This window comes from Ochotona curzoniae, unplaced genomic scaffold, assembly GCF_017591425.1.
Source record: "Ochotona curzoniae isolate NIBS_2020 unplaced genomic scaffold, NIBS_Ocur_1.0 contig_4105, whole genome shotgun sequence".
Lineage (NCBI taxonomy): Eukaryota > Metazoa > Chordata > Mammalia > Lagomorpha > Ochotonidae > Ochotona > Ochotona curzoniae.
Genome location: NW_024466129.1, coordinates 2,079,562 through 2,097,523, shown reverse-complemented (window position 1 = coordinate 2,097,523; position 17,962 = coordinate 2,079,562). Strand labels below are relative to the sequence as shown.

The 17,962-nt window shown below is 42.4% G+C and overlaps 1 protein-coding gene across 4 annotated transcripts in view; it reads right to left on the bottom strand.

The window, feature by feature from the left end:
• The window catches only part of RABGAP1L (RAB GTPase activating protein 1 like), a 592,969-nt gene that overhangs the window by 510,230 nt on the left and 64,777 nt on the right, over nt 1-17,962 (bottom strand). For 3 of the 4 annotated variants that reach the window (XM_040984290.1, XM_040984291.1, XM_040984292.1), the window contains exons 5-7: nt 10,903-11,077; nt 3,909-4,066; nt 2,140-2,250 (exon numbers count right to left, since the gene is read on the bottom strand). In XM_040984290.1, the coding sequence (XP_040840224.1) occupies nt 2,140-2,250; nt 3,909-4,066; nt 10,903-11,077 (444 nt within the window). Of the gene's footprint in view, nt 1-2,139; nt 2,251-3,908; nt 7,768-9,239; nt 9,259-10,902; nt 11,078-17,962 lie in introns of those variants that run through there. The other variant, XM_040984293.1, reaches the window with a different exon arrangement.

Genomic DNA, 17,962 nt, shown 5'->3' with positions numbered 1-17,962 from the left:
GCAATCAATTTTCATTTGAATGTTTGTAGAGCTCATCTTGATAGAATGAGTGAAAGAGGAAGCAATGAGATTTAACATGTATTAAGTAATTACTACTGGATAAAGAACCTACATTGTAAGTCTCAGATATTATCATCGACAACTCTGTTGTATTTAAATAAAAGCAATACAGGGATCAGCACAGTGGCTCAGCAAGCTAATCCTCCACCCTGTAGTGCCAGCATCCCAGATAGGCACCACTTCACGTCCTAGCCTCTCCGCTACTGATCCAGCTCCCTGCTTGTGACCAGGAGAGCAGAAGAAGCTGGCCCAAGTCCTTGGGACCCTGTACCCATGGGAGAGACCCGAAAGAGGCTCCTGGCTTTCAGCTTTGTGGTCAGCTCAGCTTTGGCTGATGTGGCCAGGTGGAGAGTGAACCAGCAGACGAAAAACCTTCTCTATCTTTCCTTCTTTCTATAAAATCTGCCTTTCAAATAAAACTATATGAACACCATTAGGCTTAACAGGACAGGAGAGGTGATATAAATATTTGGTGTTTTAAAGTGGAGCCAGCGGGTTAACACCATGGCCCAGCAGGCTTATAGTCAAAGCTCCCACGTGAGTGCTGGTTGAAGTCCCAGCCACTCCACTTCAGATCCAGGTTCCTGATAATGTGCTTAAGAAAGCAGCAGAAGGGTCTGGCGCAATAGCATAGCAGTTAAAGTCCTCGTCTTGAATGTGCCAAGATTCCGTATGGGCGCCAGTTGTAATCCTGGCGACCCCGCTTCCCATCCAGCTCCCTGCCTGTGGCCTGAGAAAGCAGTCGAGGATGGCCCAAAGCATTGGGACCCTGCACCCGTGTGAGAGACCCAGATGAAACTCCTGGCTCCTGGCTTTAGATTGGCTCAGCTCCAACCGCTGCCGCCACTTAGGGAGTGAACCATGGGACAGAAGATCTTCCTCTCTCTCCTCCTCTGTCTGTATATCTGGCTTTCCAATAAAAATAAATAAATAAAAGAAAGAAAGAGAGGGAGGGAGGGAGGGAAAAAGGGAAGGGAAAAAGTGAAGGGAAGGGAAAAAGGGAAAAAGGAAAAAAGGGAAGGGAAGGGAAGGGAAGGGAAAGGAAAAGGAAAAGGAAAAAGGAAAAAAGGAAAAAAGGAAAAAAGGAAAAAGGAAAAAGGAAGGAAGGAAGGAAGAAAGGAAGGAGACCCGGATAAAGCTACTGATTCTTGGCTCTTTCACATAAATAAATAAATCTTTTTTTAAAAAAAGATTTATTTTTTATTTTCTTTATTGGAAAGGCGGATATACAGAGAGGAGAGACAGAGAGGAAGATCTTCCGTCCGATGATTCACTCCCTAAGTGAGCACAACGGCCGATGCTGTGCCGATCCGAAGCCAGGAGCCTCTTCCAGGTCTCCCACGCGGGTGCAGGGTCCCAAAGCTTTGGGCCGTCCTCGACTGCTTTCCCGGGCCACAGACAGGGAGCTGGAAGGGAAGCGGGGCTGCCAGGATTAGAACCGGAGACCATATGGGATCCCGGGTGTGCAAGGCGAGGACCTTAACCACTGCGCCATTGCGCCGGGCCCAATAAATCTTTTTTTAAAAAATTAAGTTCTGAATGAAAAACTTGACAGACATAAGTATTGTACCGAGCAAAGTTGTCATTCAGAAGTGAAAGCGAAATGAAGACATTCAATGACAAGCACAAACTGCAGGACTTTGTCTCTACAGGCAATGCCTGTATCAGAAGTGAGAAGGTGGCTAACACCACCATGAAAATAAGGAAAAAGCACAAATCTCAACAACTGAGCAGATGCACCAAAAACTGAGAAGAAAAATCTAATGATAAATATTTTATCTTTATCTCCATGTTGTATTTGCTATACTTTCAGATTACTATGTATTCAGATAACTAGACATTTTCATCTCGATTAATTCGATCTACAGTTCCATTATTTTGTCTTGTAGTCACTAGGCTTCTGGCTGTTAAGGTAATGTTGGTTTCTTAAAACGAGTTGGAAAGTGGAGATGCTCATGTTATTGTCACACTCATTTGTACTCGGAGAAGCAACAGGGAGTAACGGCTGACTTCGTTTCTCTGGAAACACCTTGAGAACATCGATGCAAGGTCCTGTGGTCTTAGGAGGCACACGCTTACCTTTCGATGGCTAATTCCTTGTTGGAAAGTTGCTGCACTGTAATCACAACCTTCTTCTCTATTCCTTGCTTTAATTTGAAATAAAATTTATCTCTATCCTTAGGCACAGGACTGAAATATTCAAAAAGAACAGGATTAACAACATAATAATTCAATCAAATTATAAACATATTCTGGCATCATTCAAATTAGGCAACAAAGAACTTGAGCAGCAACAGTCTCATTCTTGAGCAGTGGACCGCAAGTATTACAGTCAGAAAAATAGTTTCTATGAATTTTTAAACTCAATTTACAAGATCCTCATTTTTTAATCTTCCAATCACAGTTAAAACCAAGATCTTAAAAAATGACAGCATCGAAATGCCCATCAGCAGAAGATTGGATAAGAAAGCTTTGGTTCATCTACTCCATGGAATATTACTCAGCTATTAAAAAAAACAAAATGCAGTTCTTTGTGGCTAAATGGGCCCAACTGGAAACTATAACGCTAAGGGAAATGAGCGAATCCCAAAAGGTTAGATACCACATGTTTGCCTTGATTTAACCTGTAAGTTTTTTGTTTGGTTGTTTGTTATTTTTTGAACCTGTCATTGATACTGTCTCAACCCAGATGTTTCGAAGAATGGAAATTGCATTATTTTTAACATATTGTTTACCCAATACTATGTCAATTAATTCCGTAATGTTGTATATTGATACTGAGATTTTGTTGGGGCTTTTAACTGACCGGATCTTTACTCTGTTAGCCCTACCTTCAGACCAGAGAAGGTCTCCCCAAGAGGCCACTGAACTTAACTGGACAATAAGACGCTGAACTTTAAGCTAGGCATGTGTTTGCAAGGAAGGAATCTCAACTGAACTTGAACTATGGTTATGCAACAAGGTGGAGGAATCCACCATGGGGGGAGGGGAGGGGGGAATCCCCAGCGCCTATAAAACTGTACCACATAATACAATGTAAACAACAATAAAAAAAAAAAATGACAGCATCATACATTTTCAAACTTTAATTTTTAAAATTTTTAGGAATGTCTTTATTGTTTTTTTTAATTAAGGCACTTCTAGTGTAACTGGCTGAATGGCCACTAATGCCTGTAACACAGTAAAACTTTAAGCAAAGAAAAGAAGTTATATTGAGGTACTTACAGTTTGAGATGACTATGACATACACAAGTAAATAAAATTAAAGGTAGACAAAAAAATACAGAGTAAGACAGCAGTCAGTTCTAGACTAAATCAGACTGATTGTTCCTACAAATTAACTAATTAACACAAACTTCAAAAACATAGAATGTCTAATCTAGAAAAGAAAAATATCTTGGACAACATATTCAACCTGAGGCCCAACTCCTCTGTAAACTACAGGTAAAATATCTCCCAAGTAACTACCGCAAGGACGAAAGGCACAATTAAGCTAATCAGACAACAGGGAAAATGCAGACGCTCATCACTGCACATCGTGTGCTAACACAAGCCAGGAAAAGCACATTCTAACGGAAAAACGTCATAAGACAGAAACACACAAAAATAACTTCAAGAGTTCTGTGAGACAAAAAAGTGTACTCTTTTCAATTTACTAAGTTTCGTATTACATATGAATATTTTTAAATCATTAAGTTAAATAACAGTAAAACATATGTATTCACCGAACGAATAGCTAAATCAGTTTAAAGTTTTATGCCAACACTGTGTAGTTTCGAAAAACTTCCTATTAGCCAATTTTAAATGTCAGGACAATGTAACATTTTCTTCTTTCCCAAGAACCTCACCTAAAGTTCCCTTTTCCATCGTCTTCTTTTACCTCCAAGGAGACACTGAACGTGAACACGTCACTGTCGGGTGTTGGCATAATCGAGTCTTTAACATCCGACACTTGTCTGGAAGAACGTTTGAATGCTGTGCAGAAACTATATAAAATTCTGCTTACCTAAAAGAAAAACAGAACTATCATCAGGCAAAGGATCTGACTGCACTCCGAAACCCTTCTCTCCTAATTCTTTAGAATTCTCCTAATTCTAAACTCTCCATGACCATGATTTTCTTCAACAGACAAAATACATACAGGCTACACATACATTTATTGTTAATATATATTTTCTGTCAAAATTCGATCACTATGCTTTAGAGAGGGATGGGTACAAAACTATGAATGTTAAATGTAGATCATTCAAACTCTAAATTGCTATTACCCAAAAACAGAGTGAATTAAGCCAAACAAGGCAAATACTACCAAACTGTCCTCAAAATGTAAATTAATTTACAGAATGTCTTAAGTTTAAGAAATTAATATTGTGACATCATCTCACAAAAGCTTAAGAGGAGGAAGAGCACTTGGAGATGATGAACTGATACCATAAACTGATTCATGCTCTGTTCCGTTCTACAAGCACACCAAAGGGTCTCCAGAAGCTGACCTCGTCAGAGCCAGAGAAAATCTCCACACTACAAGAAACAAATTCTTTGCAAAGAGTCCTTGCATTGAAAGTCTCCAAATAGTTCATGGAAAAGTGTATATTTGTGAAAAACTATGCCTGAATTTAAAAAAGAACTTTGCCCCAAAGTAAACATATCTTAATTCCATTTAACCAAAGTTTGTGATACACTCTTGCATGCAGCATTTCAGATTTCAAACTCTGTTTTACATGTTAATTCATTGAATCCTTCATAAGTAACAATATAAACTAGATTTAATGGTATTTGCAATAAATTTTGGTAAAGTACAGCTCCAAAAATTTCCAAAAACCACATAGCCATTAACTGACTGGATGAGGACAAGAATTCTTAGTTAAGTAAACTGTCTCCTAATACCATTTTGACTAGTTTTCTGCTGCCAATGATCTCCTCTCAGAGCAAGAAAGGAAGGAAAGACTGAAGTTTATTGACTGTATGTACATGTGCCTATCTGGAGTACAGAAATATGCCCAAGAGTGTTCATGACGAGACAGCAGCTTCATTAAGAACTCTTCCCTTAAATAAGCCACTTACACATGTTTTGCTTTGCATCTTCCAACTATGATATTTAAACCTGGTAATAAAGGATGATGACGTAACAGAAAGCTCACAAAAGAGACTCTATTTTTTTTTCAGATGTCTCTAGGCCTCCAAACACTATGAAATGTTGCAATGAGTAGAGCCTAAGATAATTTTTAAAATGATCTGCCTTCTAAGTCTTCCCAACACACACTCATAAACACCGCTCTGTTTCAGAGAACTAGCTAGTAAGCCACAGAATAAGTATATATAAAACCAAGACTTAACTCAAAGTTGTTGTGGCCTTCATCCTTCCAATAGCCACTTACATCTATAACCAACGACTGACAATTAATTAACACACCTAACAGCTGTGCAGCAGTGCTATGCGCCAGCCCAAAACTGCAACTTCTGCAAGAATGTCATATTGCATCACAATGTTCATAAAATGTTTAAAATATTTTGTCACTTTATCCCATTATAATTTTACATAAATATAAATACACAACAAAGACAATAATGCACTGGTAGCAGTAAGAACACTGAGCCTCAAATCTTACACAATGCAGACAATGATTAGAAAAAATCTACTTCTTGAGTACATTCTGTGTATCCAAGGTGCTACAGACACAGGAGCTTACACTCCATCACGCACCGCTGAATGTGTTCAGGATGAGCGAGAGGGAATCAGTAGGTGAGCCAAATGCAGAAATGTTTAGCCTAAGTTACTGTTCCTAACTGTTCCTAACTTAGACTTACTTATTAGACTTAACGCTTTCATTCATGTGATGGGGGAGAGCAGAATCAAAGAAAATGCTAGAACTATGCAATGGCAGATTATACTTACAGGGTGACGCATAATCATGGAAACTGAACAACTTTTATTTCCTGGGTACTCTTCACTTCCTACCCTTAAATATAATGTGAAGTCTATTTTCTACTTTCTATACATCAATTTCAGTGTATTAACAATGCATTATGCGTAAAAATAAACACCAGGAGATAATTTCGTATGAATTAGTACCAAACCCCAATGGTCTGTTTTCTTTTTCCCCTTTCCCATCTCTTCTAACACATGCTCTTTATTTCACAGATAATTGCTTGCCTGTCATATCAGAAAGACACAACAAAACAAGTCACAACCTTGAAAATTCTATAGTACACAGCAAGGCTTCAGGGATTTCTCTTTGCAGCACTAAGATTATGCAGCAGAGCTACAGTGGTAATGAATGTTGGGAGAATTCAAATTCCACCTTTATCTCCTCTGGAAACAGCATATTAACGTCATCAACAGCAACCAAACTTCACTGAATACTGCTCATGGCTTACAAGTTGCTATTCGCACACAAAAAGGTTTTCATATGTGAATTCTGGAATCTTATAATAAAAAGAAATGGTAACCCAAGAACGGTACATTTCAGAAACAACGATAATCGATGCTTGTCGATGCTACAATAAACTGGGCCACCAATTACATCAAAGAAAAGTTAAAAATATGCACCATCATAACCATGTTAATAACATGTCACATTATTAAAGTAAATACACAGACCAGTAATCTATGATGGGCACTTACTCTGTATAAAGCAAAGATTTACTGACAAATAACATGGCACGATTTTTCTCCAGATAATAATACCTACAGGGAGTACTAATCATACAATCAAAAACCTGTGCAACTGGTTCGATCTGCTATTGTTATTGCTGCTGTTGAAGTAAGGGTAGGGACATGTGCCTATGTGGAATGGAGACATAGGAACAATTATAATACTTTTTATTTTCTTCTTTATTTCAGTATTTTCCAAGTTTTTAAAAGGACATTACATGTTAAAACTTCAAACAAGGTTATTACATAATAAAAGTTCTTATTTAAACATCTGTCTAGAAACTTTTAAAAATTTACAATAACTTTAAGGAAAACTACCAAGATACTTCTGCTTTCAAAATGAGGCATTTAGCTAAAATACCACGTCAATAATTAATTGTTCAGAAGTGATTTCTTCCCAAACAAGAAAGCAGTATATGAAGATCTCCTCACTGACAGTCCTGATATCAGTCGTGGAGTATCTGTGCGTGCCCATAACTCCAGACGACAAAACGGCATCTCCACCGGACTATTACTACTGGTAAGTATAAGCAAACAATGCCGTCAAAACCCACCTTTACAAAAACGGTTATACTCGCTAAGACAGATAAAATCTTAGAGTGCTTCAAAGTATCTTTTTGAACTCTTACATTCAAATTTCACAATGCTCCCTGATAATCTCACAGAAGACCAACACATCGGCCTCCCGTTCTAGGTCCATGCCCATCAGCACACTCCTGGCTGGACTGTCCGATTCTTCGGCTGTTGCTTACTGACATGCATTCCAGCAAGAGGCCTGCAGACAACCCAGGACACAAACCAAACATGTCCCAACCCTTCTGTGGGAACCCCTACAACTCTGCGCCACAGCTGTCCCGGAGAGCCCCCTCCTCACGGGGCTGCCCTTCTCTACTGTCCCGTGCACTGCTCCAGGTGTGTCGCAGGGAGGTGAGCGTCACAGCGACAGCTGGCGTAAAGAGCCAGGCCAACTGCCAGGCTCACTGCCAGCCTGCTCCTCTCAAGGTGCTGCCTTCTCACTCTCAGCTGAAGAACTTGGGTATTATCCAAGGACCCTGCAAAACAAAACATACAAGGGGAAACAGATAAGTCACTGATATCGCAACACATAAATACTTAACAATGTCAAGAACGCCTGTCACCTGGTTCCTGAGCTATCTACGTCAATTACTTGTGTTCGTAATGAGAGACCAAATTCTAAAACTGAATTTATCCCTTTACCACAGAGCAGGTAACCAACTAAATGAGCAGTAAATCTGACCACAATGATTCTGATTAATAAAACCAAGTAAGATATTCTGTAGTAGGCTCAGGTAAAGCACAAAGGTAGCTGGAATACAAGCTAAGTAGCTGATAAACCACGTCCTGAACATAATGGCAAAACATATGAAATTAACACTTGGTGCATATGGCATTTAAGCAACAGGAAAGTTGTTACTGAAATCCAAATGGCTTTTCAGCATCCCAAATTTCAATATAAAACTCAGTCTAATTTGAACTGTAATACCGCACCAAGGTGGAGGAATCCACCATGGGGGAAGGGTACGGGGAGGGGTTGGGGGAATCCCAGGGCCTATGAAACAGTGTCACATAATGCAATGTAATTACTAAAAAAAAAAAATGAAAATGAAAAAAAACCTCAGTCTACCTTCCCTTCTGCTAGCCTCCAGACAAATGAAGGGCAAGCGCACATGTATAACTCAATGCAGAGTTACAATCTCAAAACCAAAATGGACAAACAATAAACCTGGAAAACAGGTATGAAAACAGGACTTCTCCAGGCAAACAGAAAAATATAACACCAAGTATAAACAAATATTGTATGTCACTATGGACACTCTGAGCATCAAACGAATGCCTAGCACAGTGCCTGGCATATGCACGCTATGCATACTGGCTTATTCTTCACTTAGAAATGAAGCCTTAGAACAAGGCTCAATGATCGCTAGGTGTTTCTCCTTCAAACAACAACATGTTTTGTTTTTTTTTTTTTTTTTTGGAGGGGAAGAACAAGAATGCTCTCAGCCCACTCGTTCCTCCCTTGGCCACACACAGCAGCCAGGGCCGGCTGAGCTGACTGGGCGGGCTCCCACGTGGCACGACAGGAGCTGTACCACGGGCGCCAACACCATCCTGCCAGGGCACACGTTAGCAGGAAAGTGCAATAGGAAGCCAGGGCTGAAAATCAAATTCAAGCAATAGTATGTGCCTTAAGCAGCGTGTGTGTTAACTGCTGAGCAAAATGCCTGCCTTCTAAGAATATATCGTACCACCAATGCCCCACAAAGTACCACTTCCAAAAATAAACTCTAAAAAAGGCAGTAATACATTGAAACCACTTTCTCCCAACCTGCTTTGTACCAATACCCTCCCTAAACATATATGCAAGGTGGTTTACACTATATCTAAATAGACTGGGTCAAGACTTTACTATAGTATTTCCTATTGTTAATCTATTACTGAAGTTCTCAAAATAATAAACATCTTATACACAAGAGGACACTGCCACAAACCCAAAGCTGCATACCGTCACAGTCGGGGAAAAGGCTGGCGGCAGGTCCCTCTCACTCTCCTCCTGCATCGTGCTCCCATCTCCCCGAGCAGCAGGTCCCTCTCGCTCTCCTGCATCGTGCTCCCATCTCCCCAAGCAGCAGGTCTCCGGCGCTTCAGCTCATCTCCTCGTTCTTTTGCTCCAGTGATCCAGAAACCACACAGGGGGTTAGATGACAGGTGCCAACACGGAACGCCAGGACTCTACCATCTGCTTCCCCACCTCTGAAGCGGAGTTTGTGAGGACCAGACACAAGTTCCCTCATTCAGACAGGTATGCGCTATCTCAGCCTACTTCCATCACCAGCCGTCACATGCCAGGCACACTGACCGAGCTCCTGTGCCTGTCCACTCGCCCTACTTAGGTCAGTAAACACAAAGTTACATAAATAATGGGGTGAAACAGATTATAGTCTGTCTTAACAAAATACAAAATTTGAACTTCTTACGAAAGGCATAATGTTAGAAGAAAATTTCTATAGTTATTATCCAAATTATGGTGTGTACAGTCCAATTTAGGGCAAAACAAACTGATCACAAGCTTATTAGAATTGAGACACATTTGTAATACTCAGAATTAAGCTCAGAGCAATCTACATTCCTAGGAATTCCCATTTAATGGACAGAAACAACGTGTCAAAACACGTGTGGACACACTGAACTATTCATGTCTCACTGTGAAGAACTGCTGCTTTCAGCAAATTGCTGGCAATTTGTATTGCAGAAGCAACCACACTTGAGACTCCCTGTCCACATGGATTTATTAATGCCCTTGGAATGGTTAAAGGCACTAAAACTTTTTATGTTTGACAGAATTCAAAAGATATCAAAAAAACAGGTCTCCCTAAGCATTAAAGGTCATTTGATTCTAAACTATGCATCCAACGAAATCAATAAACCACGAATTAATTATTGCCACCACTAATAAGTAACCCCGCTCTGTGTGTGTGTCTCTAACTGAGCCAAATCTCCCAAGCAAATACAGCCTCTCTCCAGGAGAGGAACTTTCCTCCTGCCAAGAGCCATTTGGAAATTTACAATGTAACTCACAGGCCATACAAAATTATCAACTTAAAAGTCAGACTGCTATAGACTCCCTGAATTTTGAGCGCCATCTCAATTGCCATGGCTGTGTCAGACCAGTAATCCACAGGCCTTTACGTGTCCCATGGCTGCATTTGTTCTATGCAATGCACATAACAGAGAAAAAAAATGTATGAGATAATCTTAATGTGATATCTAAACGAAAGCAAATGTAACCATCAGAGAAACAGATACTGTTACAGACACTTTCTGCACTCACACAGACCAATATACTTAAGAGAGAGAGAGAGAGAAAGGCACAAAATGTTTATCCTTTCTGAACAAAAGCAACTGGCACTATGGCAAAGCAAGGGGGGGTGGTTCATGAAGTGGTATTTTGCTATTACACCTGCTAAGGTGTTAAACAGCCCTGTTTCCAATATCAGTTTAGTCAACAGAAACATTGGACATACTTCTCCAGATTCAGGTCTTACCAGTGCAAATACTAACTTTTTCTTTAGAAATATACTCCCAATTATTAAATGTACTTATATGATGGTGAGAGTAGAGTTTAGAAAGATTACCCTACTTTAGTTGCTCTCCTCTATTATACTTACAGCCTCTTTGATTTCACAAGAGAAAACATGTATCTGAAATTCTTCTGAGCCATGGGAGCTCTCTGTAAACGCAAAGCAGCCACTCTCCGCTGTCCCATCGTGTCCACGTGCACAGAACAACACTTTGTAGATTGGAAAAGATGCTATCTCAACATTGCTGGATTGCTCTATGATTCTGCAGAACAGTGAGGAAAAACAAGACAAAACGTCAAGGCACAAAGATATGTAACTTCACTATGTCAAAATGACTTACAAACATTCCTAAAGCCAGGCAAGAAATTATCTTCATATTCCTGCAAAGCTTACACACATACGTATGCAAATAAATTCTTCAGCCTTTTTGGACAATTTCAGATTCTTATATTGGTTTCTAAAGATTAATGTGAAAGAGTTTAAAAATAATAATTTGAAGGATTACAGAGGGAGACATAGAGAGAGACAGAAAGGTCTTCCGTCACTGGTTCACTCCCCAAGTGGCCAAGTCTAAGCCGGAAGCCAGGGTGGCAGGCACCAAGGCACTTGGGCCATCTTCTGCTGCTTCTCCCAGGCGTTAACAGGGAGCCACACTAGAAGTACAACAGCTGGGGCATCAAACAGCACCTCCATGAGATGCCAGTGTTACCAGGAGCAGCTATAGCCCCCACATCACAACACCAACTGCCATTCCTGCATTTTCTATGATTCCAAAGGTAAGTATACTGTGTCCAGTAAAACCTGGGGCACTCATCCCCAAGTCTGGTTTTGTTCTATAAGAAAACATAGCAGAATGTGACAGAAAAAACGTTAGGTACAGAGCAGCACACACCATCCCTAAGGAGTCCGTTTCTACCCAAAACAGCATTTGGAACTTTAGGTAAGCTTTAAGTCTTTTAATGCCCCCAAAATGTAATCAACAACAGAATGTAAGACCTGGAAGCGGTTTGTGGGAATTAAAAGCTGTAATTTCTGTGACTTTCCCTGCACAAATCAGATGTCCTTAATTGCCTGAAACATTCAAGACCTGAAACATTCAAGACCCTTTCAGGAATTCAAAGTAAAAAAAAAAAAGGAGGGGTGGGGAGGGGAAGGGGCACCCACCAGGAATAAGGAGGGACATCAAAACACAACCTCTTGCTCAAGGTGTATTTGGCAAATCACAACTACACAGGTAACATTATAGACCCATTTTTAGGAGATAACATAAAAGCAATATAAGTATAAACCCCTTTTTCCAAAAACTAGAAGCATTCTTTTCCAAAATTTTATAAATTGTTATTATTATTTTGATACTTATAGTAAAACTAAAGTTTACCTACATTGAGACAATACAACAAATAAAAAAGAAATTGAAAAATTATTAAATTGAGGCATAGCAAATAAACCCAGTGCTTAAAACACCCATATCCAGGAACTAGAGTGTCCAATCCTGGCTGGTGCATCCCTCTGACTCAGCTTCCTGTTAATGTGTCTGGGAGACAGGACACGATGGGCCAAACACCCTGGGCATCCGGCCCACCCACCTGGGGAGATCTACATGGATCCCAGGTCCCTAGCTTCAGATGAACCTAACCTGGCTAACCTGATTGTGGCAGGCATCTGGGCAACAGATGGTAAGTATTTCTCTTTGTTCCCTCTCCCACCCTCGCTCCAATCCCACTCTCTTCTCTCTCCTTTTCAAAGAGAGAAATGCTGAGGGGTAAGGAGATTAAATCAACATTCGGGGAGTATTCCAGGGTCAGAACTGATTCAACTTAATTTCTTAGACCTGTTCTACTTACTTGTTTGCTTTCTAAAATCCTATTATGAATCAGATATTCCTCTAAGCACCAAAGTCACAGTAGGGAAAAACACAAACTCGCACCTCCGGCACTTCAGGTCTACCGAGGAAGACAGAAATAAAGAGAAGTATAATATCAAATCCAAGAAAACTTCCATTAAGAAAAATAAAACGTACTGTTGGGGGAAAACAGAGATAAGATGATGTGACTAAGGAAGACTTCTTCGATAAAATATTTCTTGAAGTGAAATTGGAGAGAAAAGAGGCCTTTGAAAGAACAGGTATTTAAGAAGAAAGAGAACATGCCAAGGCCTTGAGGCAAGAATCATGACTGATAAAGCCTGAGAAGAAAACAAAGGACCAGAATAACCAGAATGCAGTCAGAGAGAGGGAGGGAGGCTGCCGGCACTACGGCATGCAAGTCAACCAATGACTGTCACATTCCTGCAAATCAGACATACACACCACAGCATCCTTCACCTTCTTTCGGTGACGGCAAAGGGAGAAAACAGAATGAGAGAAGGGTGTTCTCAGGGATAGATCAGAATCCTTCTAAGAGCAACTTGTGAAACTCTCTCATCCCATTCCACTAAGTAGGATGCCTGCTGAGTATCCTTACGTAAGGGAAGGACTTAAGAGCCAGGAAGCAGGCCCTCAAAAGACATCTGAAGACAGCTGGAAACCGACCTAGAAAATACTCTCCTCCAGAAGTATGAGAAATAAAATTTTTTACAGGTTTATTTTACTTTTATTAGAAAGATTTACAGAGAGAATGAAAAATAGAAAGATCCATCTGCTGGTTCACTCCCCAAGTGGCCACAATGGCCAGAGCTGAGTCAATCCAAAGCCAGGAGCCAGGAGCTTCTTCTGGGTTTCCCACACAGGTGCAGGATCCCAAGGCTTTGGGCCGTTCTCTTCCACTTTCCTAGGCCACAGGCAGGGAGCTGCATAAGAAGTGGAGCAGCAGGAACACAAACCAAGGTCCACAAAGGATCCCAAAACATGCAAGGCAAGCATTTAGCCACTGAGCCATCCCAGCGGACCCCTAATTAGTTTACTTCTAAGGCTCAATCATTTTCCTTTTTTTTCCTCATCTGCAAATATGCATTTTATTTCCAAGGTGATCTGTTCCATGTTATATGGGATCTTTCTTGCATTCAATTAAAACCTCCATTCCAGAAATATGAGTGTTTCTTAATACCTCCCCCCACAGCAACTGCAAGCTCTCCCAGCAACTTTCAAGAGCTGCAGTAAGTCGCTGAGTCCCTCAGACCACGGTTGGCCAAAACTTTGTGTTTTTACGCTCTTTCCACTGCCCGGAGCCCTTTTTCGAAGCCCTTCTACAAGATGCTTCCAGAATCCAACAGCGCCTTCTAGGTTGGGTTGCACCTGTGGGAACCAATCCTTCTCCAAATGGAACACAGGCTGAAATCTCCAATTCAGAGCTATAGATGCCTAAATGTGAACCACTCGCCTCTGAGGGGGACCCCTCCCCACACTGTCTCTCCACAAAGCTGGTCCTGGATAAAAGGTGTTTGACAAATACTGGGGCTTGAGACTTCACTCAAGTTAATGGTCACCCTAAGGTGTTGGCCCTGTCCACACAAGCCAAGATGTCATCATACCAAATCCTCATTCTGACTTGGAAGAAAATGAAAGAGAAGCAATGGGGGAGAAAATCTATTTCCTTTCAAGGCACAGCCTGGGAATTTCCTACATCATAATTGCCACTATCACATCAACTGGAATCTGCGAACGCTGTCACATCTCACTGCAAGGAAGGCTGGCCATGTGTCCAGTTTGTTACTGTAGGAAATATGGAGAATGGGTATGGTGGAGGACAACCAGATGTCACCAGCTGATTTCACACTCCTTCTCTCATCACAGCACTCCATCCCCACACTGCCACATCAAACGGAGACTTAAGGCCCACCTCTGAGCTCTTCCTAGCACAGATTCCAGCCACTTCTCCACACTAAGGCAGATGCCATCACTCCTTGAAGTCCATCTCTCCTATCAAACCTTCCCAGACAACCCCTGTCCAAGGTGTTCCATGATGTTCCTTGGCATCTGTGTTGTCATCATCTGTATGTTGTTCCATACAACCAAGTCTTAATTTCAGAATTAGGGGTGGGCCGGGCTGGAACATTCACCAGCTCATACAAGGCCAAATGGAAGGCCAGACTGCGCCGGGTACTGGCCTAAAGACAATGGCATGTATGAGAACTGGGTCTAGGAGTGGATTAAGTGGAGGAACTTGGGAAACTCCCTTGGCAAGTCATAGCTCCCGCTGGTGAACATGTGGTCCAGACCTGGGGGTCGGACAAGCTGGGCAAAGTAGCTCCAACAGATGGCTAATGCATCAATTGGTAATGGAACAGGGTAGATCAGGCAGGACTGAGCAAACCTTAGCCCACAAACAAAACTAGAGACCAGGAGGGAGCACAGGTCATGCCGAGCTAGGCTCTTGCACCTACTGGTCTGCGTGAGCCAGGGACGCTAAGCCACAGTGTCTAAGGCAGAGGTTGGGAAAGGTGAGGGGCTGAGCCAAGCTGAGTCAGAGCAACCACTGGCATGCGAGTGATCTATGGCTGGAAACAGGCCCAGCTGGGGAGCTAAGGGGACAACCCTAGCTGGGTTGAGGTTCCCACCAAGGGGCATGTGGCCTGGAATGGGGGGCTGTGTTCTGATCTGGAAACAGTTGTAGTCTCCCTTGGCACAAGTGTGGACTGCGATTGGATGCAACGAGCCAGGCCAGACCCCAACACCCTCTGCTGTCCTGGAGGACCAGGGTAGATGTGAGATGGACTAGGCAGGGTCTCAAACCCCTACTGAGCCATGTGTGAGCCATATGTGGGTATGGACAAACCATGGCTGGGCTGAAACATCCAACAGCAAGGACCAGTTTGGGTTGAAGGCCAGTCAGGAAAAGCCACTGTTCCTCCTAGGATAGCAGGCGAACTGAGTAGTGCTGGTTCATGGACCCGCTGGTAAGCGTGAAACCTGGCACCCCATGGGAGAGGTTCTGATGGAGAGCCTGGGCAACTCCTCTGGCAGGACACAGGCCAGGCAGGTAAGCGCAAGAAATATGATAGGAAACAGCCAAGAACAGGCCATGGAAAGTTTCCCACTGGCATACAACTGGCAGGGGTCGGGGGAAGACCAGGCTGAATCTGTCCACATCATCCACTGGCAAATCCAGGCACCAAAACAGTGTGGGTCGAGCCAGGTTCGGTCACAACAAGACTAGTGCACAATACAGAATGCCAAGGTGAGTTTGCCTGTATCAGATGTGACCTCAGCGCCCAACCAGCAAACGTGAGAACATGAAGGGAGGGGGCAGAACCAGCGGGGAATAAGGAGTGGTTCCTTTGCTGGACAGCTACTCCCACTGGAGAGCATGGGCTGGGATGGGGGCAGACCAGACTAGGCAGGGCTATAACACCTGTATGCCTCATGTGGACTAGATCAGGGAAAAGGCAGGCTGGGCTGATTATTCCTACTGGTGCAAACAAAATTAGAGTGGGTGAGGGTTATTTGGGCTTAGCCACAGCATCATTTGGCAGAAGCTGGCACTGGAAGCTAGTTCTGTCAAGTCAAACCACAGAACTATCTGGAGAGTGCATAATCTGGGAGTGGGAGAGGCCTGGGAGGGAAATAGTGGGCTCCTCCCTCTTGGGTTACCACTTCCACGGGAGGGCATAAAACTAGGACTGCGGCTGGGGTGGAATGGGGTGTGGGACAGACTGGACTACTGCTACACATACTGGCAAACCAGGGTAGGGGGTGGGCCTGGTGGGGGTTATTGCGGGTCGCTCCAACTAGGCTGCAGCTCCCACTGGTTTAGGTGAGGGCCGAGTATATGCTGGGAAGAACCAGGCTGGACTGCAACACCCATTGGTTCCAGTGGAAGTCGAGAGTGAAAACAGAACCAACCCAGCAATTGCAACCACCAGCTGATCGGTGCGATGGACTGTGCTGGGCCCTGTACTTGCTAGCACATACAAGAATCTGGTTTGAGAACACCTCAGACAAAGTTTCTTTGGAGATCTCCCCAATTAAAATGCTGGACTCAGAACCCTAACCAAGGAAAGAGAGAAGACACAACAGGTCAACCAACCATCTCAGCTATATGTTGGCAGTGAAATACAGGGCAAACAGAGAGTCTATGATGGACTATATCAATCAGTGGATTCTTCAAAGACCTCATAGTGCTTGGAGTGGCAAGACTGGCAGTGATTCATAACTGTTGAAATATCAAAACCACTTGAGCAAGACCCTCAGAGCATACCCTACATGCGGGACCTGGGGAGGGTGGGAAATTGGGTGGACCTTCTCCCTTAATACCCCCTTTTAAACATGAAGGAAACAATATGGAAAAAATAATAGTCTTACCCACTTTCCTGTAGCCCCTGAACCTTTTTTTTACCCTAATTAGCTATGTAAAGATTGTCAAAATACAATAAAAAAATAAAAATTTTAAAAATTCAGAATTAGTACATTCCTTAAGAACAAGGTGTTAGTTGTGTATTCTGCCTGCCTCTCCTGAATTCCCTTCTTTATTTACTATTTACTGGAAAGGTAGAGGGACACACACACACACACAGATTCCCTCTTCTGGTTCACTCCCCAAATGGCCACAATGGCTGAATCTGTGCCACGCCAAAGTCAGGATTCAGGAGCTGCTTCTGGGTAGCCCACATGGGTAGCAGGGTCCCAAGTACTTGCACCATGTTCTGCTTCTTCCTGAGCTGTGTCATCAGGAAGCTGGATTTAGGACAGAGCAGCAGGACTTGAACCAATGTTTTCATATAGGGTGCCAGCTTCATAGGCAGCTTTTTTAAAATACATTTTTATTTTGAATTATGTGGTATAATTTCATATAGGCTGGGAGCCTCCCAAAACTCCCACCCCTAATCATATTTTCCCCATTTTGTTACAACAGTGTAGTTCTTCATAAGGAATCATAATTCTATCAGTCTCTTATTTAAGTGTATCCCAACATTGCTGGTACAGACAATATCAGGCAGTCCAGCATCCCATTGTCTACACATGCCCAACAGTTTCATTGGGAATCCATCTTTCGTCTGGAAGCAGGGATGCATGTTCCATTATACCCCTATGATTGTATATAATAGACCCCAGTACGCAATCACTATACATTTCCATAAGCGGGAAGCCATGAAACAAGGTCAACAACCAGTATGAGTTAGAACAGCCACAACAACAACAACATCAACAACAAATTACAGCACCTTAAAAAAAGGCACTGCTGAGTAACCAAAACATGGGTGATAAAAAAGA